Raw genomic sequence first — 27,947 nt, 5'->3', positions numbered from 1 at the left:
ACTCCAACTTGGGGGCGGTGGGGTCATCCAGGAGCAGAGACCCACCGACTACCCTGGGCCACAACTGAGCGAACTTCCGACACCCCCTTGTGTGTTATTTCTGTTGGCCTTTGTCTCCCCACAAGGCTTGGCAGTATCAACCTCAAGACAAAAGGGGTTTCTACATATGCTTATATTCAGACAAAACAAGGATGGGGATGGCTAAGGACGATCTCACTCCACAGCTGGAACTGGTGGAAGAAAAAAAGCCCTAAGAATTCTTATATTAAGGAAGGAACAATTAAAAACTTACTTCCGTTCTAGCTGCATCCGGGTTTTAACCATCCATATAGGATTCATTAAGGAATTTGTGACAAAAGCTGGAAGAAAAAAAGCATAGAAAATGTTATCAGTGAACAGAGTCAATGCTTATTAAAGCTGTCTATTCCATGTGATAAACTTTGAAATCAGGCTTTCAATGGCTTAATAATAAAAACGGATGGTAGGAAGCAGTTATATTTCCATACTACAGGTGGAAGCTATAGTCCCCTAAAATGTAACATCTACTGGTATGTAGGACCTAACATATATCTCTCAATTTTCTAGAGCCCTATCTAGTCCATTCAGCCGCTAGGTGGTGCTGTTGATATTCCTGTTAATGTGGTTCCATTGGTAAATATATATGAAACTATTCTAAAACTCAATTGAAAGGTTCAGGTTCAGAAATAATTTGTTTTAAAAAGTTGCTGATCTTATCCAAAAGGGTACCTGATATATAACTTAAAATAGAAGAAACTAAATCTCCATTTACCTGAATCCAAACTTCAACATTTTAATACCTGACCATTTTAGGAAATCAAAGTTTTAAGACTGATCTGCCTATAGTAACCATTTTTAAAGTAAGTCTTCTCCATCTTAATATTGTTAATCATTCCAGACCAACCAAAAAAGCAGTACTGACGTGACACGCAGTGAGTCCTCTGGAATACCTCATCCCCTCCACAGCCTAAGTAGATTGATTAGATAATAGGACCCTAGATAGTGGTTTAAAAATCTCCCTCCACAGATGAACAAGGACCTACTGTACAGCACAGGGAACTACAGTCAATATCTTATAATAAACCATAATGGAAAAGAAACTGAAAAAGAATATATATGTGTGTGTGTATATACATAAGAAACTGAATCACTCTGCTGTACACCTGAAACTAACAAAACTTTGTAAATCAACTATACTAGAATTACAAAAAAACCCCAAAAAACTGAATGTTACCAGGAAGGAGGAAAAAAAACAAAACAAAAAACAATAACAGCAACATTAGCTCCTTAAAACAGCAAATTAAAGACTTCATTAAAAAAAAAATCTCCCTCCAGGTCTGTTTTATTTACCAAGGTTCCTCTATGTTAATTTTGCAAAAGTTACAAAACTGGGGCACAGCTTTTCGCGTATGGCTAACTCCCTATCAGCCTCGGCAGTGAAGCCTGACCTCCTCTGAACCCCACGCACTCCTCTCAGAGCTCCGTATTCTGTAAAACACCTTTCTTGTTGTAAAGCAGCTCTGCTAATGTCAGTTCCCATTTGGGGTCCAGAAATTATTATCCGTAACTATTCAGATGGATTACTAGTACTTTATTTGGAGTAACAGGGACAAGACTGATACGTATGTACAACTTGGAGGGTAGAAAGTTTTCATAAAATGCCAATTTAATTCTCTAAAACACACTTCTACTTAAATAGACATAAAATTTACATCGAAAAAGACAAAGCCTTCTCTCAGCAATCTACATGTCCATGTTTTTGCCAAGTATTTCCTGGGGAAAAAATCCTTTTGTGAATTTTCCATGGTAGGTGGAATGATTCCCTCAAAAAAGAACAGAAGCTACCTAATCTATCACTGATCCTACTGCAAGAATCCCACTACAAGCCCTGAGCCCTCATCATAGAATCCAACTGTTAAGGACAGAAGTGCCAAATGTACTCAGGGTAGGCTAGACACCGTCGGGAGCCACAGAAAAAGCAGCTCGAACTTTAGAAAATAATGTAATAAAAAGGCATGAAAACACATTAATATTCCTTTAAAAGATACATCACAATAACCAGTAGCATGCATGAGAACATGTCAATTTTGAGGGAGAATAAAAAGCTTCAGGGGTAAAAGAAAACGGAAGCAAGTTACAAACCACTCGCAAACACTCATGTTTTATCACTTCTAACATAAAGCTTTAGGAAAATGATTTTAGATGCAAAAGAAGCAGAGACCTAATTTCTAATTCCTGGAGAAAGCTGGTTGGTACAACACATGCTTTAGGAAAGTGAGCAACTCATCTCCACTCACTACAGTAACATACCTGCAGAGCCAGCTGAGAAAATGTGCACAGTATTGCTATTAGGCACGAAAATGCCATTGAACTGCTCTTTGGCTTTGGAGTAGCATGCAAAGTACACAGCCCTGTTAGAACAAAGAGAGAATGCTATCAAGACATTGGTTCGACGCTATATAATATGTATGTCCTTCCACAACCCCTGACAAATTTAGCAATATGGGAAAGAAGTTAACATGTAACCGAAAGCTTGACCTTATCTGTGCTAAAACCAAAACCTGCTGCAGGCATCTTCAGGAAGCTCCTGATTGGCCCTCCAGAAAGTACTCAATGATGACGGGAGTGCCCAAAACAACTGAGGAAAATGAGGTTTTGGTAATATACATACAAAGTCCGTTTACAGTCTTCATCCTGGATGAATGCCAATCCTTTTAAGCACCAAAATATACCACAACTGTTAAAATTTATAATACATTTCTAAAACATGCCACACTTGTCCTGCCTTACACCAAAATGAGTATGTCAGATGTACTGTGAACTTTCTTCCTGATGACTCAGGATCACATAGGAACATGTACAGTGGCACACGTGTTTTCATCAAGTGCACCCTCCACTGACGTGCTCCCAGCCCCACAAAGGGACCACTGGGGGACCACTTGGCTCTCCGGTCTTCTCTTCTCTGCCTCTGTCTCCTTCCCTGCTTCTGTGTCCTCTCCTGTTGGGGCTGGAGGGCAGAGCCTGGCTGTGATTTTCCCTGCTTCTTCACCAGCAATGTCAGGGGAATGCTTTTCCAGCGGGCCCGTGGGTCAATCACAGAATGTATTTTTCAACTTAGGATCCTGACTACGTATCATGAATGTGTTAGAAAACAGTCTTTCGTTTTTTTCTAGGTCCCAACTGTTTTAAATGGGTGTGGAGGCCAGGACTCTATATCAGATTGACAGGTGTTACCAAATTAGCACTGTCCACAAGTAGATTTGACTCCATTTAAAAAATTTACTACATATATGCAATATGTTTGCCTTCTCTTAATAATGCATACCTCATATAACCTCACAGACTAGTACTTTCTATATTTTCAATAGATTATACACATAAGCTACAGAATTCCAAAGGAACAAAAGGATTTAATAAGAATATGCATTTTTTTATTGGTGTATAATTGCTTTACAATGTTTTGTTAGTTTCTGCTATACAATGAAGTAAAGCAGCTATATGTATACCTATATCCCCTCCCTCTTGGACCTCTGCATTTTTACAACATCCTCAGGAAATCTGCGTATAAACTGGAGCACTGATATGCAAGTATTCTAAAAGCTTTTAGTCTTCACTTTGTATAAAACAAAATTCTCATTTTTGTTATAAAGATTAATTTTGCTTAAAGTCTATTCAAGTACTATGTGGATTCACATAAGTGACCCTTGTCACTGAGCTCCCCCTCCCAGGAGGCAATTTCTAGAAGCAGTTTCTTACCTACTTTTCAGAGATACGCTGCTATGCACACACACACACACACACACACACACACACAAACGCAGAGACATTCACTTTCCTATCCACACACGCCTATCTTCTATATCAGCATTGTCGAAAAGAACTTTCTGCAGAGATGGAAATGTTCTATACCTATGATCTCCAATGCAGAAGCCACTAGCTACATATGAATGCTAAGTAACTTGAAATGTGGCTGGTGAGACCAAGGAACTGAATTTTTAATTTTAATTGATTTAAGTAGCCCCACATGACCAGGGGCTACTGCACTGGGACAATATATTCAAATAAGCTTTAAAGAGAATTAAACCTTGTAACACAAATAAGAATTTTTTAAATAAAGCAAGCTTGGAAGCCTTTAAAATTGCCTTCAGTCAGTGCTTCCAAGTGCATATGAATCACCTGTGGGTCTTGGCAGAATGCAAATTCTGATGTAGGTCTGGGGTGTGGTCTGAGATCGCGTAGTTTTAACAAGCTCTTGGTGATGCCAATGCTGCTGACCACACGCCATACTTAGAGTAGCAAACACTCAGAGAAGACACCACGTAACGGGAGCAGAATAATTCTCAACTTAAGAATAAAATAACTAAGAATCTCTTTCTCACGCACACACTGAAAGACATGCCAACAGTTATCACTACTTCTGTATGTCAGATGCACTTTGGCAAATCCCCCATAGAAAACGAAACTAGACATCTAGCGGTATTGCCCCTCCAGTAAGAAAGGACTCAGTGTATTAGATACTGTATGCAGTGAGCTAGCTGAAGAATTAATGCTTACCTTGATGGTGCAACTCCAACCAAATTTGGACCCAAGCCTCTAAAAAGTGACTTTGGTCCCTCCTTCTCCAAGATCGACCTGAATAACAAGAAAAGATGTATCTTTAAAAACCTTAGGCAAGGCCTGTGCAAAATGATAAGGGTTCAGCCTTCACATTAGCTCCCTGAATAAAGAACAGAATGTTTACAAAACCCCAGGGTCTTATCTGATTATATTACAATACAAAATCAGAAGACTGATGAATACTGCTTTCATGACTACAGTGAAAAAACATGCTTCAAAATCTCCCTTGTTCAGGCAGGAGCAAGGTGTTCAGGGTTTGCAGTACCCACCGACATCCTAGGAAGGCAGAGAGCAGCAAAGGGTCTGATACAGGAAATGATGTCCTTGTTATGACAAGATTCACTGAGAAACAGGTTGAGAAATTTCTTTGGATGGTATTTCTTTTGGATTTATTACTTATTTCTAATAATCCTATCTTCTAGATCTTTACCTATTATAGGAGAGCCCTAAACAGGGAAATGAGGAATACAAAAATCCAGTAATTTTCATGGGATGGATGATTGCTCTTTAAAGCCAAAGCTTAGTATCTCAAGTTCAAAGAGAATACTGTGCCTGCTTTTTCTTCAAAAACTTTTCTACTGTTGTACCATATACATAAATTTTTTACCATTTTCCATTTTTAAGTGTATAGTTCAGTGGCAATAAGTGCATTCACACTGTTGTACAACCATCACCAGCATCCAACTCCAGAACTTCTTCATCTTCTCAAACAGATTCCAGAGATAGCCTCATCCACCAGAGGGCAGACGGCAGAAGCAAGAACTAATCCTGCAGCCTGTGGAACAAAAACCACATTCACAGAAAGACAGACAATATGAAAAGGCAGAGGGCTATGTACCAGATGAAGGAACAAGATAAAAACCCAGATAAACAACTAAATGAAGTGGAGACAGGCAACCTTCCAGAAAAAGAATTCAGAATAATGTTAGTGAAGATGATCCAGGACCTCGGAAAAAGAATGGAGGCAAAGATCGAGAAGGTGCAAGAATAACAAAGACCTAGAAGAATTAAAGAACAAACAAACAGAGATGAACAATACAATAACTGAAATGAAAAATACACTAGAAGGAATCAATAGCAGAATAACTGAGGCAGAAGAATGGATAAGTGTCCTGGAAGACAGAATGGTGGAATTCACTGCTGCAGAACAGAATAAGGAAAAAGAATGAAAAGAAATGAAGACAGCGTAAGAGACCTCTGGGACAACATTAAACACAACAACATTCGCATTATAGGGGTCCCAGAAGGAGAAGAGAGAGAGAAAGGACTGGAGAAAATATTTGAAGAGATTATAGTGGAAAATTTCCCTAACATGGGCAAGGAAATAGCCACCCAAGTCCAGGAAGTGCAGAGAGTCCTATACAGGAGAAACCCAAGGAGAAACATGCTGAGACACACAGTAATCAAACTGGCAAAAATTAAAGAAAAATTATTGAAAGCAGCTAGGGAAAAACGCCAAATAACATACAAGGGAACTCCCGTAAGGTTAACAGCTGATTTCTCAGCAGAAACTCTACAAGCCAGATGGGAGTGGCATGACATATTTACAGTGATGAAAGGGAAGAACTTATATCCAAGATTACTCTACCCGGCAAGGATCTCATTCAGATTCTATGGAGAAATCAAAAGCTTTACAGACAAGCAAAAGCTAAAAGAATTCAGCACCACCAAACCAGCTCTACAACAAATGCTAAAGGAAATTCTCTAAGCGGGAAACACAAGAGAAGAAAAGGACCTACAAAAACAAACCCAAAACAATTAAGAAAATGGTAACAGGAACATACATATCGATAATTACCTTAAAAGTGAATGGATTAAATGCTCCAACCAAAAGACACAGGCTTGCTGAACGAATACAAAAACAAGACCCATATACATGCTGTCTACAAGAGACCCACTTCAGACCTAGGGACACATACAGACTGAAAGTGAGGGGATGGAAAAAGATATTCCATGCAAATGCAAATCAAAAGAAAGCTGGAGTAGCAATACTCATATAAGATAAAATAGTCTTTAAAATAAAGAATGTTACGAGAGACAAGGAAGGACACTAAATAATGATCAAGGGATCAATCCAAGAAGAAGACATAGCAATTATAAATATATATGCACCCAACATAGGAGCACCTCAATACATAAGGCAACTGCTAACAGCTATAAAAGAGGAAATCAACAGTAACACAATAATAGTGGGGGACTTTAACACTTTACTTACACCAATGGACAGATCATCTAAACAGAAAATAAGGAAACACAAGCTTTAAATGACACAACAGACCAGATAGATTTAATTGGTATTTATAGGACACTCCATCCAAAAACAGCAGATTACACTTTCTTCTCAAGTGCGCACAGAATATTCTCCAGGATAGATCACATCTTGGGTCACAAATCAAGCCTCAGTAAATTTAAGAAAACTGAAATCACATCAAGCATCTTTTCTGACCACAGCACTATGAGATTAGAAATCAATTACAGGGAAAAAAATGTAAAAAACACAAACACATGGAGGCTAAACAATATGTTACTAAATAACCAAGAGATCACTGAAGAAATAAAAAAATACCTAGAGACAAATGACAATGAAAACACAACAATCCAAAACCTATGGGATGCAGCAAAAGCAGTTCTAAGAGGGAAGCTTATAGCAATGCAATCCTACCTCAAGAAACAACAAACATATCAAATAAACAATCTAACCTTACACCTAAAGGAACTAGAGAAAGAACAAACAAAACCCAAAGTTAGTAGTCGGAAAGAAATCATAAAGATCAGAGCAGAAATAAATGAAATAGAAACAAAGAAAACAATAGCAAAGATCAATAAAACTAAAAGCTGGTTCTGAGAAGATAAACAAAATTGATAAACCATTAGCCAGACTCATCGAGAAAAAGAGGAAGAGGACTCAAATCAATAAAATTAGAAATGAAAAAGGAGAAGTTACAACAGACACCGCAGAAATACAAAGCATCCTAAGAGACTACTACAAGCAACTCTATGCCAATAAAATGGACAACCTGGAAGAAATGGACAAATTCTTAGAAAGGTATAACCTTCCAAGACTGAACCAGGAAGAAACAGAAAATATGAACAGACCAATCTGAAACTATGATTAAAAATCTTCCAACAAACAAAAGTCCAGGACCAGATGGCTTCACAGGTGAATTCTATCAAACATTTAGAGAAGAGCTAACATCCATCCTTCTCAAACTCTTCCCAAAAATTGCAGAGGAAGGAACACTCCCAAACTCATTCTATGAGGCCACTGTCACCCTGATACCAAAACCAGATAAAGATACTACAAAAAAAGAAAATTATAGACCAAAATCACTGATGAACATAGATGCAAAAATCCTCAACAAAATACTAGCAAACAGAATCCAACAACACATTAAAAGGATCACACACCATGATCAAGTGGGATTTATCCCAGGGATGCAAGGATTCTTCAATATATGCAAATCAATCAATGTGAGACACTATATTAACAAACTGAAGAATAAAAACCATATGAGCATCTCAATAGATGCAGAAAAAGCTTCTGACAAAATTCAACACCCATTTATGATAAAAGCTCTCCAGAAAGTGGGCATAGAGGGAACCTACCTCAACATAATAAAGGCCATATATGACAAGCCCACAGCAAACATCATTCTCAATGGTGAAAAGCTGAAAGCATTTCCACTAAGATCAGGAACAAGACAAGGATGTCCACTCTCACCACTATTATCCAACATAGTTTTGGAAGTCCTAGCCACGGAAATCAGAGAAGAAAAAGAAATAAAAGGAATACAAATTAGAAAAGAAGAAGTAAAACTGTCACTGTTTGCAGATGACATGATACTATACATAGAGAATCCTAAAGATGCCACCTGAAAACTACTAGAGCTAATCAACGAACTTGGTAAAGTTACAGGATACAAAATTAATGCACAGAAATCTCTTTCATTCCTATACACTAATGATGAAAAATCTGAAGGAGAAATTAAGGAGACACTCCCATTTACCACTGCAACAAAAAGAATAAAATAACTAGGAATAAACCTACCTAGGGAGACAAAAGACCTGTATGCAGAAAACTATAAGACACTGATGAAAGAAATTAAAGATGATACCAACAGATGGAGAGATATACCATGTTCTTGGATTGGAAGAATCAATATTGTGAAAATGACTATACTACCCAAAGCAGTCTACAGATTCAATGCAACCCCTATCAAATTACCAATGGCATTTTTTACAGAACTGGAACAAAAAATCTTAAAATTTGTATGGAGACACAAAAGACCCCGAATAGCCAAAGCGGTCTTGAGGGAAAAAAACGGACCTGGAGGAATCAGACTCCCTGACCTTAGACTATACTACAAGGCTACAGTAATCAAGACAATATGGTACTGGCACAAAAACAGAAATATAGATCAATGGAACAGGATAGAAGGCCCAGAGATAAACCCATGCACCTGTGGTCAACTAATCAATGACAAAGAAGGCAAGGATATACAATGGAGTAAAGACAGTCTCTTCAATAAGTGGTGCTGGGAAAACTGGACAGCCACATGTAAAAGAATGAAATTAGAACACTCCCTAACACCATAAACAAAAATAAACTAAAAATGGATTAGAGACCAAATGTTAAGACCGGACACTATAAAACTTAGAGGAAAACAGGAAGAACAGTCTTTGACATTAATCACAGCAAGATCTTTTTGATCCACCTCCCAGAGTAATGGAAATAAAAACAAAAATAAACAAACAGGTCCTAATGAAACATAAGTTTTTATATAGCAAAGGAAACTACAAACAAGACGAAAGGACAACCGTCAGAATGGGAGAAAATATTTGCAAATTACAGACAAAGGATTAATCTCCAAAATATATAAACAGCTCATGCAGCTCAATATTAAAAAACAATCAACCCAATCAAAAAATGGGCAGAAGACTTAAATGACATTTCTCCAAAGAAGACGTACAGATGACCAAGAAGCACATGAAAAGCTGCTCAACATCACTAATTATTAGAGAAATGCAAATCAAAACTACAATGTGGTATCACCTCACACCAGTTAGAATGGGCATCATCAGAAAATCTACAAACAAATGCTGGAGAGGGTGTGGAGAAAAGGGAACCCTCTTGCACTGTTGGTGGGAATGTAAATTGATACATCCGCTATGGAGAACAGTATGGAGGTTCCTTAAAAAACTAAAAATAGAATTACCATATGACCCAGCAATCCCACTACTGGGCATATACTCAGAGAAAACCATAATTGAAAAAGACACATGCACCCCAATGTTCACTGCAGCATTATTTACAATAGCCAGGACGTGGAAGCAACCTAAATGTCCATCGACAGACGAATGGATAAAGATGTGGCACATACATACAATGGAATATTACTCAGCGATAAAAAGGAACCAAATTGGGTCATCTGTAGAGACGTGGATGGATCTAGAGACTGTCATACAGAGTGAAGTAAGTCAGAAAGAGAAAAACCAATGTTGTATATTAACGCATATATGTGGAACTTAGAAAAATTGTATAGATGAACCGGTTTGCAGGGCAGAAATTGAGACACAGATGTAGAGAACAAACGTATAGACACCAAGGGAGGAAAGTGGCGGGGGTGTGATGAATTGGGAGATTGGGATTGAGATGTATACACTAATATGTATAAAATGGATAACTAATAAGAACCTGCTGTATTAAGAAGAATAAATAAAATTCAAAAATTCAAACAGATTCCATACCCAGTAAACACTAACTCTCCATCCCCCCACCCCAGCCCTGGCAACCACCCTTCTACTTTCTGTCTCTATGAATTTGACTGCTCTAGGGATCTCATACAAGTAGAATCCTACAGTATGTGTCCTTTTGTGACTGGCTTCTTTCACTCAGCACAGTGTCATTAAGGTTCATCTATGTTATAGCATGTGTCAGAATTTCCTTCGTTTTAAGGCTAAATTATAAATCCATTATATGGATGCCCCACATGTCGTTCACCCATTTATCCGTGGATGGACACTTGGGCTGCTTCTGCCTTTTGGCTACTATGAACGTAAGTGTCCAAATATCTGTTCAGGTCCCGGGGCAACTAAGCCCATGCGCCACAACTACTGAGCTGGCGCGCCTCAACTAGAGAGCCTGCGTGACACAAACTACAGAGCCCACATGCTCTGGAACCTGCGTGCCACAACTAGAGAAGAGAAAATCCGCAAGCCACAACTAGAGAGAAGCCTGCGCACCACAACAAACATCCGGCGTGCCACAATTAAGACCCGACACAGCCAAAAAATAAATAAATAAATCTTAAAAAAAAAAAAGTAGGTTAGGTGAAAGGAGCTGGACACAAAAGGCCATATGCTGTACGATTTCATTTAGATGAAATATCCAGGAGACAAATCTATATAGACAGAAGGAAGATTAGCAGTTGGTTGTCTAGGGCTGGGGTCCTGGGGATGGGAAGTGACTGCAAACAGGTTAGGGGATTCTTATAGTGGGAATGAAAACGTTCTAGAATTGTTGTGATGGGTGCACAAAACTCTGAACATACTACAACAGGAGAACTGTGTGCTCTAAGTGGGCAAATTGTATGGCATCTAGATTACATCTTAATAAAGTAGTTAAACAAAAAAACCCCAGAAAGCCTCACTGCAAAAGTTCTTGGAAACAGAAGACATATTGGTAGAAACAGAGTTTTAAAACAAAATTTAAGCCTTGTGCTAAATCAATCGCTTAACAATAGATAAATGATAAAACTGGAATATAGACTGTAGATTAGTTAAAAAGCAGTACATCAATATTAAATTTCCTGAATTTGAAAACTTCAAATTTTTGGTTTTAAGAGAATATCCTTTTTGTAGAAAATAAATGCTAAAGAATTAAGGGTAAAGGGACATAATGCAATGTAACCTATTTCCAAATGGTTCAGAAAAAAAAAAACAACTGTATGTATATAGAGCAAAAACAAATAAGCAAATGTGGCAAAATGTTAAAGACAAGTGACCTGAGGTAGAGTATATAAGCAAGTTATTTGTACTGCTCCTGTAACTTTCCTGTAAGTTAGAAATTATTAAAAAAAAAAGTTCTTAAAAAAAAGCTATAGGTCATAGGTTATAAAAATACTGAACTCATGTTTGTAGCCCACAAAGCCACAAAACAAGGGTTGGGGTAAAGACAATTCGTGGGTTTCTGTAAACCTAACACTCCAAATGAAGGACACGGAGTTTCAGTGCATTTTCACACTGGCCAAAACCAAGCCATTTGGTCCTTAATACAGGCATCAGAGTTTAGTGTTTTCAACTTTAAATACTTTACTGTTACTCTTTCTCAAAACAGGATTGGGCTTTTAAAAAGCCAGGCTCTCTCAACCAAAACTTCTCTCAAATAACACCCTGAAGTGACCTACACCTTATAGTATAGCATGTAAAAGATTTCAAACAGTCAATACATTCAACATTTTTTAAAGTTCAGACTCCATCTTTGGTCCCCACGAATGTTCACTGTGCAGCTGGCCCAGGGGTCACCTACACACAATTAAGGGAATCTCTGGCTCCAGGGAGCTGGGAGCCGCTCATCTATAATGCAGTAGGGAACGCATGTCCTCAAGTGACTCAGGCCTTTTAAGAACCGCAGAAAGGCTGTCTCCATAGTTACGCAAATTAACAGTGGGCAAAAAGTCAAATCTGTTACATAATTCAAACTGCTAACCTAGCTGGATGTTTACAAAACTTTTCTGGAACAATCAAGTTCCTACTATAAATGGTACTCCTCAGCTTGTTAGGACCCAGACTAATTTTCCCACAGTCATAGAAACTTTCATTTAGGAAAGAAATGCAGAAAGAAATTAGGGTCCCGTTTGGAGCGTTTCATTCTCTTCACTATTTTAGATCATACTATGCATACCACAGACCAATCCAGGACAAAGCTCTCATCTGAACCCATCAGTGTTTAAAAGAGAAACGACCTCACTAACATATTACTTTGCAAAGAGGTACTTCACAAAACCAAAATAAAGTAACCTGCAGTAGCTTAAAGAACAGGAGTTCTGATTAGGGAAAAAAAAAAAAGACTAAGTCATAAGACTTTTTAAGGCAGATACCTGAATAAAAGGATTATTAATTACCCCTTGGTAAATTTAATAGTGAGAGCCTAATTGTTTTAACATCTTGCCTTTTTTCTTTTTAAGTAACTATATTCAAAATATAAAGGTAATTGATGCTCCATTGGAGAATATTTTTTCTCTAATAGGTTAACCTAACACGAAACACAAGCAAACACTGATTTGTACTTTGAAAAATAAACTTCCTGCGCACAAATTCTGTTGTCTGCTAAGTCTTTAAATGCAGTACTTCTTGGGCTTCCCTGGTGGCGCAGTGGTTAAGAATCCGCCAGCCAATGCAGGGGACGCGGGTTTGAGCCCTGGTCTGGGAAGATCCCACATGCCGCAGGGCAATTAAGCTCGTGCGCCACAACTACTGAACCTCACTCTAGAGCCCTGCGCTACAACTACTGAGCCCGTGAGCTACAACTACTGAGCCCACGTGCCACAACTACTGAAGCCCATGTGCCTAGAGCCCGTGCTCCGCAACAAGAGAAGCCCACACACCACAACGAAGAGTAGCCCCCGCTCGCCGCAACTGAAGAAAGCCCGCATGTGGCAACCAAGACCCAATGCAGCCAAAAATAAAAATAAATTAAATAAATAAATAAAAAGAAGTAAAAAAAAAAAGATAAATGCAGTATTTCTTGGAAGAGTAAGACTAATAATAAGCAGCTTAGTTTTAAATGAATAATTATCTGATAAACCCAATGGCTTCTGAAACTGTGAACAGACAACCTTGATGGGTTTTGTGACATAGAGAAAAGGCCTGGATCTCTGTCCTCGGTTTACTATTTCCTGGATAAAGAGCCGGCTCTGCCCTAGCCTAGGGGTGATAAATGGAAGAATCAGAAAGCAGTCCAATGATCCAAATGAGCCAGGTGGGTGGTGGTAAAGTGAAAAGTAGTCATCTTCCATTAAAGCATCCTAAAAGATATGCTTCTTACGCTGGTACTCTGTCTGATGTAAGTACTGGGTAACAGACTGCTTTCAGAACTGATTAATAGGAAATGACGTACATCTGCCCCAAAGAGCAAGTGTGCTTTCTCCAGATGAGAATTATGTAGTATGAGAGTCCCCTTTTTGCCTTGGCTACCAAGAAACTCAGTTATAATTTTATGTTTCAAAAGTACAGAAAGTATGTATTATGATAGCAGCTAATATTTATTATATGTACACGGTGGGGGGAGGACTGTGTGTTAAGCCCTTTATATTCAGTATCTTACTGATGTGCCACGTTCTATTTGTCCTGAATTCTTGCTGTGTGACAGGTGGCATTCTCAGTGCTTGGGGATACCTCGGTGGTCAAAACAAACCGAAGTCCCTGCCTCTGAGGTAATTCCGTTCTGGTGGGGGCAGGGAGAGAAAAGAAACAATATAAATAAGTAAACTACACTGTGTGTTGGATACAGGTGAGTGCTGTGGATAGAAATAAAGCAGGAAGGAGGCACAGGGCATGATGGAAGGGCTCAGTTTTCAACAGCATGGTCACTGCAAGGCCTTCCTGCAAAGGTGACAACTGAGGGCCAGCCATGCAGATAATGTCCAGTAGAAAGGCCCTGATATGGAATGTTCCAGAGTTCCCAGTCTTTTAAAGGGACAGGAGGAGGCTGGTGTAGCCGAAAGGGTTTGGGAGGGGAAATACGAGGAGGTGAAGTCAGGGAAGTAATGGGAGGGGTGGGTGACAGGGGTGCGGAGACCGGCAGGCCCCGGAGGTAGCTTTGGCTTTTACTGGGGGGTGGGGCATGGGCCTTGGAGGCATCTGGGCAGAAGTTTCTCCACTGCTCCCGAGGATGGAGCAGGGGGCAAGGTCTCTCGCCGGACCACTTAGGAAAACGGGTTGTCTTGCATGCGGTGTGGGCACTGTTCATGTGTTTTAAAAGATGGAGAGGCTCTTCTTCCCCTTTGGTTTACATTTTAGTAAACAATTGTCCTAATTGGGGAAAAACATACATGGAGAGAGATTTACTGGAGATAGAGAGACAGAGGTACTGGGGGTGCAGAACACGCATCCTGAAACACTTGAACTAGAGAAGCAGTCCCATTTACCTTACGGGCTTGGCCCCGGTGACACCCTCAACTTCCGGGCAAGAGTTTCCCAGTTACAGTAAGTAGATGAATCCACTAGTCACGCGTTGTTGGCAAGCATGTAAGAGGAAGTTCACCTTGGATGTCAGCAGAGTTGGCAAATTACCTGTTTCACTAGGTCCAAAGCATTTTAAGTTCCTCAGAAGAAAGGTGTCATTTGAGACACTGCTAGTGACTACACTTATAAAAAGGTGAACTGAGATGGGGTGTCTTCAGAGCCATGTTTTTGGAGGAAACAGGCTTGTCTCGCTCCTTACTGAGAGCAAAGCATGCCTCCCGTCTCTGTGCTTCCGCCTTCCCTGCGCCTGCCCCTAACTTTCTGCCTTTTGTGCCTCCCCAACCCTTCTCAGCGTTCAATTAAAAAAAAAAAAAAAAAAAAAAAAGCATTACTAACCCTGATATAAAATAATTTTAGAAAGATTTACACGGATGCCAGAGACATAGTTTTATAAGGGTTCTAGATACATAGTCGCTTGAAAAACATGCTATTTATGACAGTAGGAAAACCAGTCAAATACTAGGATTAAATCTCATAAAAGACATGAAGGTATCTTCACAAAAAAATATGACATTTTATTGAGAGAAAACACAAAAGATCTAAAAATCTGGAGAGATACATCATGTTCATGGATTTGAAGTCTCAACATTTTAAGATGTTAATTATCCCCAAATTTCTCTAAGGGTTAAATAAAAAAAAAAAAAAAAAAAAAAAGATTCTCCTCGAGTCTTGGGTAGCAGTGCCTCTTTCTCTAGTTGGGTTTTTGATTCTCCCACTTGGGACCTTGCCCTCGGCAGCTGGCCCTGCTGCCCAGTTTTGCCTGAGCTTGGATGCACCCTCGTACGTGTGTTTGGCATGGGTGCCTGAGTGACTCATAAGTTGGTTTTACAAACAAAACGTACCTAAAAATAAATTAAGCGCTTTCCAATCCATTCTACCTTATCTAAAATGTGACGGAATTCTGCCCAAAGTGCGAAGTGTTGTGGTTATTAAGACAGAGCACTTCCATTTTACTACATCTTTTTCTAACACTTCCCAATTAAACATGCACACTGATACACAGCTGTGTCTCTCTTGAACCCATGCTCTCCCAATGATCAGTGCTAGAGTTCTGAATATCAGTGTAGTCAAATTCAACTATCATTTACTGAACATCTCTTTTAAAGCACAAGGCCCCAAGCTAAAACGCAGACATTGCCAAGCGCTCTTCTGAATTACTGATTTTGCCTTACACATAGAGACTGGTAAGCCAAATTCGACCTAAGAATATTTAGCTACTTTGTAAACAAATGAGATATTTTAATGCAGTAAAAATAATAAATTAGGCAGATAGCCTAGGTATGAAACAAAAATTTTAAAGACCATTTTACTAAATATATACTTCAACTTTTCTATACATGTAAAATTATTTCCAAATAAAAAGTAAAAAATTGCAACATTTTATTTCCATATTACTTCCTCTTAAAATATTCACAACCCTCCTCTTGTGTAATTTAAAAATTTTTAATTTCACTACCACCTCAGAGCTTCTCACTAGTCCTCAGAAGATCTGGGGCAAGAGCAACACTTTGATGCAACAGTTTAAACATGGATGTTGGGTTTGCTTTGTTAGGTTTACTTTAACTGTCCTTGGATGTTGATCACGTGCACACAGGGAGCCCTCGGGCCAAGAGAGCAAGGTCAAAGTTCAAAGGTATTGGTACAGAAACCTAATTCTTAAATTTGGACAAAGCCTGTACAAACAGAACATTCCATCCGATGGGCCTGATAAACATTCTGCATTGACAGTGGGGGCGGGGGGCTGGGGGCAGGAGTTGGAACCACGACTGAACTTACTTCAGAACCTGTAAGAGTCCAGGCGTCACTGACGTCGGTCTCACCATCCCAGCTCCGCTGATGGTCCCCAGATGAACCTGAGGATAATAGACTGTCCGAAGAGCTAATCTTGAAGACTGCAACCTCGTCTTAATGACTTCTAGTGGACAAGTGAAAATAGCACCAACCGTGCCTCCACACCTGTAAGAGAAGAAATCACAACAGGATCAGAAAAGCTATACTGTTCTGTACACAGATGAAATGGGAAACTGAACTTTTCTCTGTTAAAAAAAAAAAAAAGGTACCTATGTTCATCTCATAATTAGAGCATACCAAGAGTTTAAAAAAAAATTAGTTGAAATCCCAGCAGCTTAAAAAGATAACCACTGTTAGTTAACACGTTAGTACATCCTTTAGGGCTTTTCATTAGTGGTTTTTCAATCTCACATTTTTTTCTTCTTATCTAGATATCGTGAATGTCTTTCCATGTCAATAGACACCTACGCCACCATTTGTAATGGTTGCATACTATTCCTCTCTATCAGTGTATAATATTTTAACCTATTTCCTACCGTTAGACGTTCATGTCATTTCCAATTTCACTCTCGTGTTGCAGTGAATATTCTAGAGAATGCATCTTTTCACAGTGAAACAAAATAGTTATTCAGGTAACGCTACTATTTTGAAAATGAGTGTTTATTACAACCCAGATTTTCATTAAAATCTGATTAATCTGGACTCCGTTGAAAATCAAACTAAAGCTTACTTTTTAATCATTAAGTCCTTGTGTTTCCCTCAGTCAGAACTAATCAACTCATCCTCTGGGATTTCATTAGATGCACTGTCTCTGTGGGTCAGCGTTCCCCAAACTACCCTTTACAATTTGTTCATACTGAAATATTACCTAACTTAAAATTTAAATATTTTTCACCTATTTATCCTAGAATACCTACTTTCATCTTTTATTAAACAATAATATCCACGAAACTGCACGTCTGATGGGCTGGTTCTAGGTAACAATGTCCTGTACCATCTAAAGCCACCCCCATACCACCAGCGACACAGGTTCTACTCTTCGGAAAACACTGAAGATCAGGACCTGCGTTGTATTCATCTTTCTATCCCTGGCATTAAAATGCACAGGTTCGGGACTTCTCTAGTGGTTAAGATTCCGCACTCCCGATGCAGGGGGCCTGGGTTCGATCCCTGGCCAGGGAACTAGATCCCACATGCATGCCACAACTTAAGAGTTTGCGTGCCACAACTAAGAAGCCCGCGTGCCGCAACTAAAGAGCCCACCTGCCACAACTGACACCCAGTGCAACCAAATAAATAAATAAATATTTTTAAAAAAGAGCCATGTGCTTGAAAAACAGTATAACATTTTAAACAATGGAAAACTTACAAGCTCCAGAGTAAGAAAAAGAAATACCTGAAGTCAATAACCTGACTTCAGGTCGCTGAAAAAAAAAATCGTAAAAAAATAAATAGAGCTTTGGGTAAATTCTTTCATCAGAAAGTCAACAAGTTCCAATACGATACGGGTCAACCACCTTTGGTTTGTCCCCAGGTCAGCAGTGCTCCTTACCTCGGCGAACTGCCATCCACACCAATGCCACCGATCAGAGGATGGCCTGCCGGATGGTGCCTGCTAACAAAGCGATGCCCAGCGATAGCGAGCCGGGCACCTCCTGGGGATGGCGGGCCACACTCACTCCACAGCCACCGTTCTACACATTACACACCGTGTCCAGGGCAGGGGTGGGGTGGTGAAAAGGTCCCAGCCTCCTTCAGGGCAAGCTGAGGCTCTTCAGGTGCCTCTCCCACAAGAGGGATGAGGCAGCCTCGCAGCATCGCGGGGAACAACTAAAAACTGGGAAAGCACTGCCAGCTGTAAACTCAGTAGCTAAGCCCTTCCTCATCTACCAGGAAAAAATATCTTTCATGAAAAATACCCAAAGGACTTTTGTTTTTTTTCTTGGCTGAACAGCTTGGCATGCAGGTTGGCATGCGGGATCTTAGTTCCCTGACCAGGGATAGAACCCATGCCCTCTGCAGTGGGAGTGCGGAGTCTTAACCACTGGACTGCCAGGGAAGTCCCCCCAAAGGATATTTTAAATCATTAAGCTGTGTTGGATACAAATTCATGAAAATACTCTTAATTAGAGTATTAGAAGATTAAATTCATGAAAATACTCTTAATTAGAAGACAAGTTCTGACATTAAACTAAATTGTCCAAAGAAATTCTTCCTGAAATTTAAGACATTTCACAGCAGAATTTTAAATGTTAATCTTTCAGTTCAACTGCTTTTTCTTCACGAACCACATGTACTGGACATTCATCAGTCTGAGGAGATAACATCATATGAATCAAAACACTGCCTTCTCTAGATTGGCTTTCCAAATTTTCTAGAGATATTTAGTCAAGTTGGGTCCAAAGCACTTCAGAGTACCACAAATTATATTCTTTGTAGGAAGAAAAGGTCCTGTCAATTCTCAATTCTTCAATGCAAAGACCTTCAATATTAGCCCGGCCCCTCACCCGGTCAACTAGTTGGGATGAAGCCCCATCCACCGTGACTCTGCAGAAGGCATTAACGGAGCTTTTCAGGAATCTCTATTCAGAGACGGTGTAGACCTCTGTTCTGTTGGCCAGTCCTCCCTGGCACTGCTTTTCAGCTGTGCTCCACCGAATCCTGCCTCTCCTACCCTTGCAGCTGTTCAAATTCAGTCTCGTGAACACACTGAGGGGACTTGGTCTGCTCTTTCGTCTTTTTTTTTCTTCCCTTCCTTTTAGGGCTCTCTGGGCACGAGGACTGGGAGAGAAGCAGTCTTATGTAAATGGTCCAGGTCTAGCTGTGGGTCCACCTGGCCATGTGTTATGTATATTGGTGGCCCCGGAGAATGTTATCAGTCAGTGTAAATGGTGTGCAGGCCTCCCTGGGGTGGCGCTCAATCTCCCCAAGAGCCCCGACACTGAGAAACCCTGTATTTGGCCCACCAGCAGTCCAGCCCCCAACCTCCTTTTGGCCTAACTTGGCCTGGGAACCTTGCAGGCAGCACTAGGTGTCCTTCCTTCCTCTGGTCCCCATGCTCCTTGACACCAAGCCAATGGAGCCCACTAGTGTCCTTCCACACCCACCATGAAGCAACAAGACTGGCACTGGGTAGGAAGTCAGCCCTACGTCCTTCCCAAGCACACCACACTGCCCCTTCTCATCCTGCTGGCATGGGCCAATAATGCAGCAGCCTCCCACCTTCAGGAAGCCTCTGGACACAGAGCAAGGTGCCCATCTCTCAGACTCACAACCTCCCTCAATCTACAGACCAGTAGGGGCTGGTGACAGGGAAGGGGACAGTGACGGGAAAAGCCTCTCTCAACACTCCAAATGTCACAATGCTGACAACCATAACCTTTCTGCTCTGCATATACAGTCTGGGGTGCAGCGGTCAATGGCAGTCAGGCAAATTCTGCCACCTCCTTCTAAGTCTTAGAGTAGGTTCAGCTGAGGGTCCTGGTAGCCAATGCTCAGAAGGCAGGAAAAGTCACATTCGACATTGAGTTTCACGGTGACGCAGTCCTGGCATCACACAGTCAAGAAACTGACTAATTCTGATTGGATACCCATATCTTGGACCACTAAAATATGCTAAGTACTCTACTGAATCACCATCCTGCCACGTTGCTGCTTGTTCAGCAGTTAAATTACACATCTCAAAAGAGCCACAAAAGGTAGTTGTTCTCTGAAACCTATTTGCCTAATTTTCTAAAAAAAAACCTATTACCTGTATTTTTCTGCACCTTTTTCATCTTTTACTACTTGTTCCTTCCCCTTCCCCTCATTCTCTCCCTTCTCTCATTCTTCCTGCCCAGAACTGAAGTCTTGTGTTTATTACATAAAGATGTATTTATTTAACTGTTTACCTTTACCTACATAGGGCTTGCTTGTTTTTTTCCACCTGTGGATTAGACTCCTCCCCTCCACTTTACAGCAGAACAAAACTGGACTATTACTACTACAGTATGTACACTACATTAATCTACAATCTTTATGTGATCAGAGACAAAATTTTTAAATTATGTACACAAAATTTTACCTTTTAACTCTGAGTTTCAAGCAACAAGGAGGATTTTAAAACCTAGATGTTTTCAACAAGAAGCTGTTTTCTATACACTCACTCATTTTAGACACTAAAGCCAAGACCAAGATGCTCTTTATTATACTTGCTACCCAACTGATAGTAAACTGGTTTCCAGACTCATAGCTTATACATTAACTACAATATGGATTCTACTAACTAATAATAGGGCCAGACACCCTGTGATCCCAATCTTTGGAGCTTTTGGTAATTTCCTCCTTTCATCTGCTACCTCTATTGTCACTACTTGAAAAAAAGAGTGCCTCTTTATACATAATTTTCTGGAATGTTTTATTTGAATACCTAGCATAGGGCTTAGAAGATTTTGATTATGCAAATTCTGTATTCACTCAGTAAAAGCAAAACGCATATTTTTTGATGCAGGTAACTATCCTTTAGATGCCATTTTCTATATTCTACCTCACTTAGAAAAAAAAATCTGAAACAGCACCCGAATAAAAAAACTCTGCAGGCTTCCCTGGTGGTGCAGTGGTTAAGAATCCGCCTGCCAATGCAGGGGACATGGGTTCGAGCCCTGGTCCGCGAAGATCTCACATGCCACGGAGCAACTAAGCCCATGGGCCACAACTACTGAGCCTGTGCTCTAGAGCCTGCAAGCCACAACTACTGAGCCCTGTGCCACAACTACTGAGCTTGCATGCCATAACCACCGAGCCCGTGCGACTAGAGCCCGTGCTCCGCAACAAGAGAAGCCACCGCAATGAGAAGCCCGCACACTGCAACGAAGCGTAGCCCCCACTCTCCGCAACTAGAGAAAGCCCTCGTGCAGCAACAAAGAGCCAACACAGTCAAAACTAAATAAATAAAATAAATAAATTTATTTAAAAAAACCTCTACAGTACCTGCTGAATCTGAAGAGAATCATTATCTTTCACAAACACACAAATCCAAAATAATATTGCCTTATGCCAATTCAGTTTCAGCAAATCTTACTACAGAACCATGTTCAAAATTCACAAATAAAGTACTGCTTTTCTTTATTTGGGACAATTTAACCGGCCACATCAATTAGTTACTCATTAAACAAGCATCACTGAAGTATCTCTAACATGTGCGGTGGGCAGTGTACTCAGGATGGACCAGTGAAGAAAACAGACACGGGTGCTACCCTCACGAAGCTTAAATTCTAGCAGGAATCTTTCATCCAAACACAATACATTTTTTTAAAATGTCACACATATGAAATACACTGGATGAAATCAAAGTAAATTTATAGGCTTCATACATTTATATAAGCCTTATATAAGATAAATGGGCACACTATATCAAAACTTCTTTCATCACTGCAAATAAATCTTGCATCTTCTCTACATCGTTCCTTAGCAGATATATTAACATGTGCCTAACACTTCAAAACTAACCATTAGCTGATACAGATTAAATCTGTAGGGACAAGGACAGTATAGGAGTACACCAGGTGACAGCTGTCTGTAATGGGGGGAAATACTGAATTATGAACATTATCTAGGTTACATATTTTAAAAACCTTAAAGACATACCGTATCCCCATTAAAATACATTTTAAAGGGTATGTAAGTACATTTAATGACAAAACCATGCCATAAAAATAAGACTTAATGCATATTATCGAGGCCATCAACCTCTAATCTAAGGGCAGCTTAGCACAGCTATTTCAGGTGCTGAGTACTCTCCTGAATCGCCACCCTGCCACGTTGGTTGCTTGGTCAGCAGGCAAAGGACATCACTAACACTACACGCACAACCAGAATTCCCAAGTCATTTGATAGGAAAAGTTTAAGAAGAGATTTTTCTCAACAGACATAAGGCCCAGACACAGAAGGGCCACTTCGGAGGATTTCAGTGTTTCTCTTAATGGTCTGGTTTAAACAGTAGAAAAGGAATGATAGGTTTACAATAAAATTTGTTTAGGTTTTTTGTTTTGACAACAATACTACCCAGATTTGGGGATAGGAGAGAAAGCAGAAAACAGCAGAATCCCTAAAAATACTAAAAAATCGACATCCAATGAATGAGGTTCCCTCACACAGAAGCAAACCACCCTAAGAGATGGCTTATGAAGATGCTGGTAGCTATCAAAAGCCTTAAAAATGTGTTTTGACTCAGCAATTGTACTTCTAATGGTTTATCCTAAGGAAATAATCAGACAACTACACAGGTACACATAAGGATGTCCAGTTTATAACGGCAAAAAATTAGCAATGAAAGATCAGAGAGAAATTATGTAATCAGAATGAATTAGGTAGCCCTGTCATAAATCACTATAAGAGCCTCCCTGAATTTCTGTCACTGGGCTTGGAAACTGTGTTTACCTTCTTCACTGCAACCACAGAACAGTAACGATTGACTAGGAGTACACTCAGAGAATTCACTACCATGCTGCCATCAAAACCCAACATATTTCTAAGGAGGAAGTAATGTATAAAGAATGGGAGCCTATTTTATTTTTTACTTTTTGCGGTACGCGGGCCTCTCACTGTTGTGTCCTCTCCCGTTGCGGAGCACAGGCTCCGGACACGCAGGCTCAGCGGCCATGGCTCATGGGCCCAGCCGCTCCGCGGCATGTGGGATCTTCCCAGACCAAGGCACGAACCCATGTCCCCTGCATCGGCAGGCGGACTCTCAACCACTGCGCGACCAGGGAAGCCCGGGAGCCTATTTTAAAATTAACTGTGAGATTACATTTGGTGCACATATACACACACAGACCTGACTCTAAAGTGCTTATTTCTAGGTATTGGTTTGTGGGTGTTTCTCCTCCAGTTCTCTTCTTTCTTAAAGGGCAACACTATATTAAAAAGATGACTATTACAGGTTAACTTAGGAGTATTTTTGCCTTGCGAAGAACACACAAAACTGCTTAAAATTTTTTTAAGAAATTTAAAAGACAGTGAGTTATTTTGGGTGTAGTTTTTACTTTCCAGGATCTAAAATTAATTTTCAACTATTCATAAGCCTGTTGTACCTGATAAAAATATTTACTCAGTATTATTAATTAGTTATAGCATTAAATTTGTTTGATGTTAGTTTCCAATGGCTATTCAATAATCAGGAGAAATGTCACAGAGCCCCCCTTAAAAAGCAGGGGCTCTGACTCCTTTTCAAAGAAAGTACTCAGTTCTTTGGAAAGAGTCCAGCTTAACAGTGGAAACTAGTTGCTTGGAGCAAAGCAGCACAGCCTTCTACCACACAGGGGGGACCACTGTACTGACTGATTTTCACTGCATGACACACCCATTCGACTCTTAGCTCCTGTAATGATCTTCCCTAGAAGAAACGGAAGTAGTATATTTTAGGCTGGTGGGAATGAGTCGAAATCCAATTAGTTACTCTGAAAGCATCCTTTTCGAAGATTCATTTTCTTTCTTGCATATCTGCAAGGAATCCCGAACTGCTAATGAAGGAAAGGAAACCTATTAAATACAATAGCCCCAGGCACCCCTCTAATAAACTCCAAGTTTTAATCAGTCCAGAGCTGTGCTGGCTCCTGCAGTTTTCCTCCATCACAAGGTAAGAGGCTGGTGCTCCGGGAGGAGAATCAGCACCCAGAGGGCACTGTGAAGGGCGTGCAGGGAGATTCATGTCGACAGGGGAATCAATTACCAAGCAAGCCTCACAGAGGCTGCTCCAGAGCAAGTAACTCTCCCAGTTCGGAATACAAGAATTTTTAAAAAGACCACCTCACTTAAAAACTATAAATCAAAATCACTGAGTATAAAATCATTAAAAAAAAATGATTAGCTATCCTTCTTAGCTTGAGAAATGACTTAAATAACATGGTCAACTTGTTTAAAATTCCCCACAATGACAAATTAATGTACTGTCTTAATTTAGGAATCCCTCCCCAAACCTTGTGTTACTCTCAAAGTAAATATCAAGGGGGAGATGAAGCAAAAGGAGGGGGATTGATAGGGAAGAGCTGAATGAGAAATCGTTCCTGTGTATGAAGAACAACCGATTTTCTGACCGGAGAAACAACTGGGTAATCCACTACGATAAAAAGTACAAGGCGCTCAGGAACACTTTCATCATGGTCATTTTTGCAAATAAATTCTCAACCATTACTTGTTTGTAATAAGGAACATATCTGGGTAGTAACTAAAAACACTAAGCTGCAACTAAAATACACAAATCAAGATAATAATCAAGGATAAATTCTACTTTATGCAGAATGTCCTACACTTAAAAATGGCTGTGCCAGGCCTGTGAGGTCCTCAAATAAGACTCCAAACATCGAGAAGACTCCAAAAGGACCCAAAGGTTGTATTAAAAGAAAACAAATTACTAATACAAAACATTTTTACTTTTATTTTCTGAAAAAAACAAAATCACCAGCTCCCTTCTTAACCCCCTACCACCCCACCTCCCTAAAAATACGTTGCCTCCACTGAAAACATTCAAGGTGCCATGACGATTAAGCTAATGATACTTTCAAAGCAAGGCACATCTTAGATTTAATGTTGTTTCTGACGTTGGACGCTTCAACCAGCAGGTGAGAAGCATTTCAGCACACCTTCCCGACTTCACTTAGTCCCGACGTCCCCCATCAGCTCTCCCACAGGTTGTTGACCGCTGCATCACGGTTCACTAGCACTTTCCAGGCCCCTGCTGATGCCCAATACCGGCAGCCCTCTCGACCATCTGAACTCGCCCCTGCGCTACCCTGAGGGACTCCCGGGCCAAACTAAGCATCCCCAAGACCGCCCAGAGCCTTCGGGAAAAGGCCCAGGAGGAGAATCTAGGCAGAGGGTCGTTAAGTGCAGCGGGGCCAGGCAGGACCGCCCCCGAGTGACACTCGTCAGATCAGCCACTAATTGTTTAAAAGGAGAAAAAGCTGGAGGTGCCGTGGGGATGGGGATGGGGATGGGGGTGGGGGTGGGCGTGGGCGCGGCGCACACGGCGTAAAATCACCCTCTGGGGATGCGGCCAGGAGGTGGGACAGGCCCTGCTCCCCCCGGGGCTCCCCACCACCCCCACGCCGGGACTTCCTCTTTCAGGAGGCGGAGCTTCAGCCCCGGGAGGGCCGGTAACCGGCCCCGGCGCACCGAGGGCGCGGGGCGGGGGCGCGGAGTCGGGCCGGGACACTCACCCGCCGGCGAAGAGGTGAAGCAACGTGTTCTCCTTCTGCTGACTGCCCGTCGCCATGGCCGCGCCGGCTCCGCGGCCCGCAGCCGCCGGGTGCCGCGGGCTCGAGGCGGCTTGACGGATGCACGAGGTGGCCGCTCCGCTCTCCCGGCTGTCCTCAGGCGGCCGCCGGCACCGCCTCCATGCGCGCGCGCCCCCACGACTGGCTCCCTCCGCCCGCGCCCTCTGCCGCGTGGCCACAAGCGCCTCACCTGCCTCTGCGGCGCGAGCCCGGCAGTCAGCGGGAGCCCAACGGCCAGCGGGAGCCCGGCGCGCCGCTGTCACGTGCGGGGGCCGGGCCGTGACGTCACTCGGCGGCGCGGGCCCGGGGCGGTGCGCGGCGGGGGTGTGGACCCGGATCCCGCACGCCCATTGGCTGGCGGGCGGACATGGGCGGGGAGATTGCCTGAGCCAATGCGCGTGAAGCGAGAACCGGCCAAGGCTGCCTGGTCCCTGATGAGGGAGGTACAGAAACGGGTTCTTCGTTGAGCGTTGTGAGACTCTGCACCTGGCCTTTTTTCCTTTTTTTAGTCAAGTTTACTTTGTGATACGCTGTGTAAAAAAGTATATAAATTACATATGACATCTCACAGCTCTGTACTCATCACCCAGTTTAGGGGAAAAACAAGATCCAAATAGCCTTAACCCCCAATGTACCCGTGGTATCATTTTGTGTATCTTTGATTTTTCTAAAAATAGCATTATATGCTGCGATACGATTTTTGGCCTCTTTTCTGATCATCTCCAGCCCAGATTTCTGAGCTTCTCTATCCGAGCTGCTTCTCTGCTTGTATGTCCTTGGGTCACCGTCAAACTCAGCCTGGCAACTTCTTAACTCCAAGTCTGGACACACAGGCCTTCCTTGGCCCCCCCTTACAGCACACTCAACCACACGACTCTGCTTAATTTCCTCACATAGGCTTCTGCAGTTACTTTGTTGTTTTATTTGTGCAAACTGTCCTTCCGCCCCTGGAGTGTAAGCTTCAGGATCGCAGGGACTTTGTTTCTTTTGTTCACGGTTTTTCCTGACAAGGTATCTGCCACTAGCAATGCCCAAGAAACGAATGAATAAATGTCCTGAACAGAACTCGTGACTTAATTCTTCCCCTCCCCCAAACCTGTCTGCTTCTTGTATTTCCTGTCCTGGAAGATGGTGGCACCACCATCTGCACAGTCACCAACGCCAGAAACTTTCCTGTTTACTTTGGAATCCTCTCTCCATCTCTCCCCTACCCCCCCCCCCAAGTCCACCTGGCACTTCTGTTTCCTGGAATTCTCCCAAAGTATCCCCCTCTCTGTGCTCCTTCCACTGCTGCTGCTGGTTTCAAGTCCTCGTGTCGCTTGTAACAAAACTTTTCTACCTGCTCTCACAGGCCACCCCTTCAACCCTGGAGTCTGTCGGCCTCCACTCTCACCCCTCTCCAGAGGCACCAGGTACAGAATATACCAACACTTTGTTTTCAGTCTCCCAGAGCTGCTAAAAGCAGTACCTTGACCAGACCAAGCTGCTAGATGTCCTGTGTGTAAACACAGCAAGAGCTTGAGCAGAAGGGAAATTGTGTGCAAACACAGGAGCTAGGTATTTGATTGCTGGGAGGACTCTTTAAAAACAGCTCTTAGGAGCAGTCATCCAAAATACAAATACAGTGAATGCTGTATATTAAAGCCATTACTGCCCCTGCGAAGGGGGAAAGCCATACTAGTGCTCCATATTTGGGGAAAAAGAAGGAAGGAAGGAAATGAGGGAGGCAGGGAAAAAAGAAAGGTTTTTCTTCATGCTTCCTGGATCTCCCAAATCCCTTGATTCAGTTGCTCAGAAAGTCAGTGCTGGTTTTAGCTGAAGACAATTTATGAGGCATGAGTAGAAACAGGAGAGAGTAATGCAACACTATTAACCAGGAGAGAACTGTTCCTATCTGGGTGGGATTCTAAACCCAAGGAGATTCCATCCTTGGAGCACAGCCCTCCATCTTGGCTGTGCTCCCATAGAGGTGTCTGAGACTGGGACCCAGGCTTCTCACACCACAGCAGCACCCTGCCCCCTCCT

At 41.6% G+C, this 27,947-nt stretch overlaps 1 protein-coding gene across 1 annotated transcript in view; it reads right to left on the bottom strand.

Annotated features, from left to right (window-relative positions):
* Positions 1-26,130, bottom strand: part of SLC25A33 (solute carrier family 25 member 33) — a 30,716-nt gene extending 4,586 nt beyond the window's left edge. The window contains exons 1-5 of the mRNA XM_007453318.1: positions 25,866-26,130; positions 16,657-16,836; positions 4,573-4,650; positions 2,329-2,429; positions 293-359 (exon numbers count right to left, since the gene is read on the bottom strand). Coding sequence (XP_007453380.1) covers positions 293-359; positions 2,329-2,429; positions 4,573-4,650; positions 16,657-16,836; positions 25,866-25,921 — 482 coding nt within the window. The 5' untranslated portion in view covers positions 25,922-26,130. The remainder of the gene's footprint in view (positions 1-292; positions 360-2,328; positions 2,430-4,572; positions 4,651-16,656; positions 16,837-25,865) is intronic.
* Between the last annotated feature and the right edge of the window lie 1,817 nt (positions 26,131-27,947).

Source organism: Lipotes vexillifer, unplaced genomic scaffold (assembly GCF_000442215.2).
Source record: "Lipotes vexillifer unplaced genomic scaffold, Lipotes_vexillifer_v1.1 scaffold575, whole genome shotgun sequence".
Taxonomy (NCBI): domain Eukaryota; kingdom Metazoa; phylum Chordata; class Mammalia; order Artiodactyla; family Lipotidae; genus Lipotes; species Lipotes vexillifer.
The sequence above is the reverse complement of the archived record's forward strand: the minus strand, read 5'-3'. Positions and strand labels throughout refer to the sequence as shown.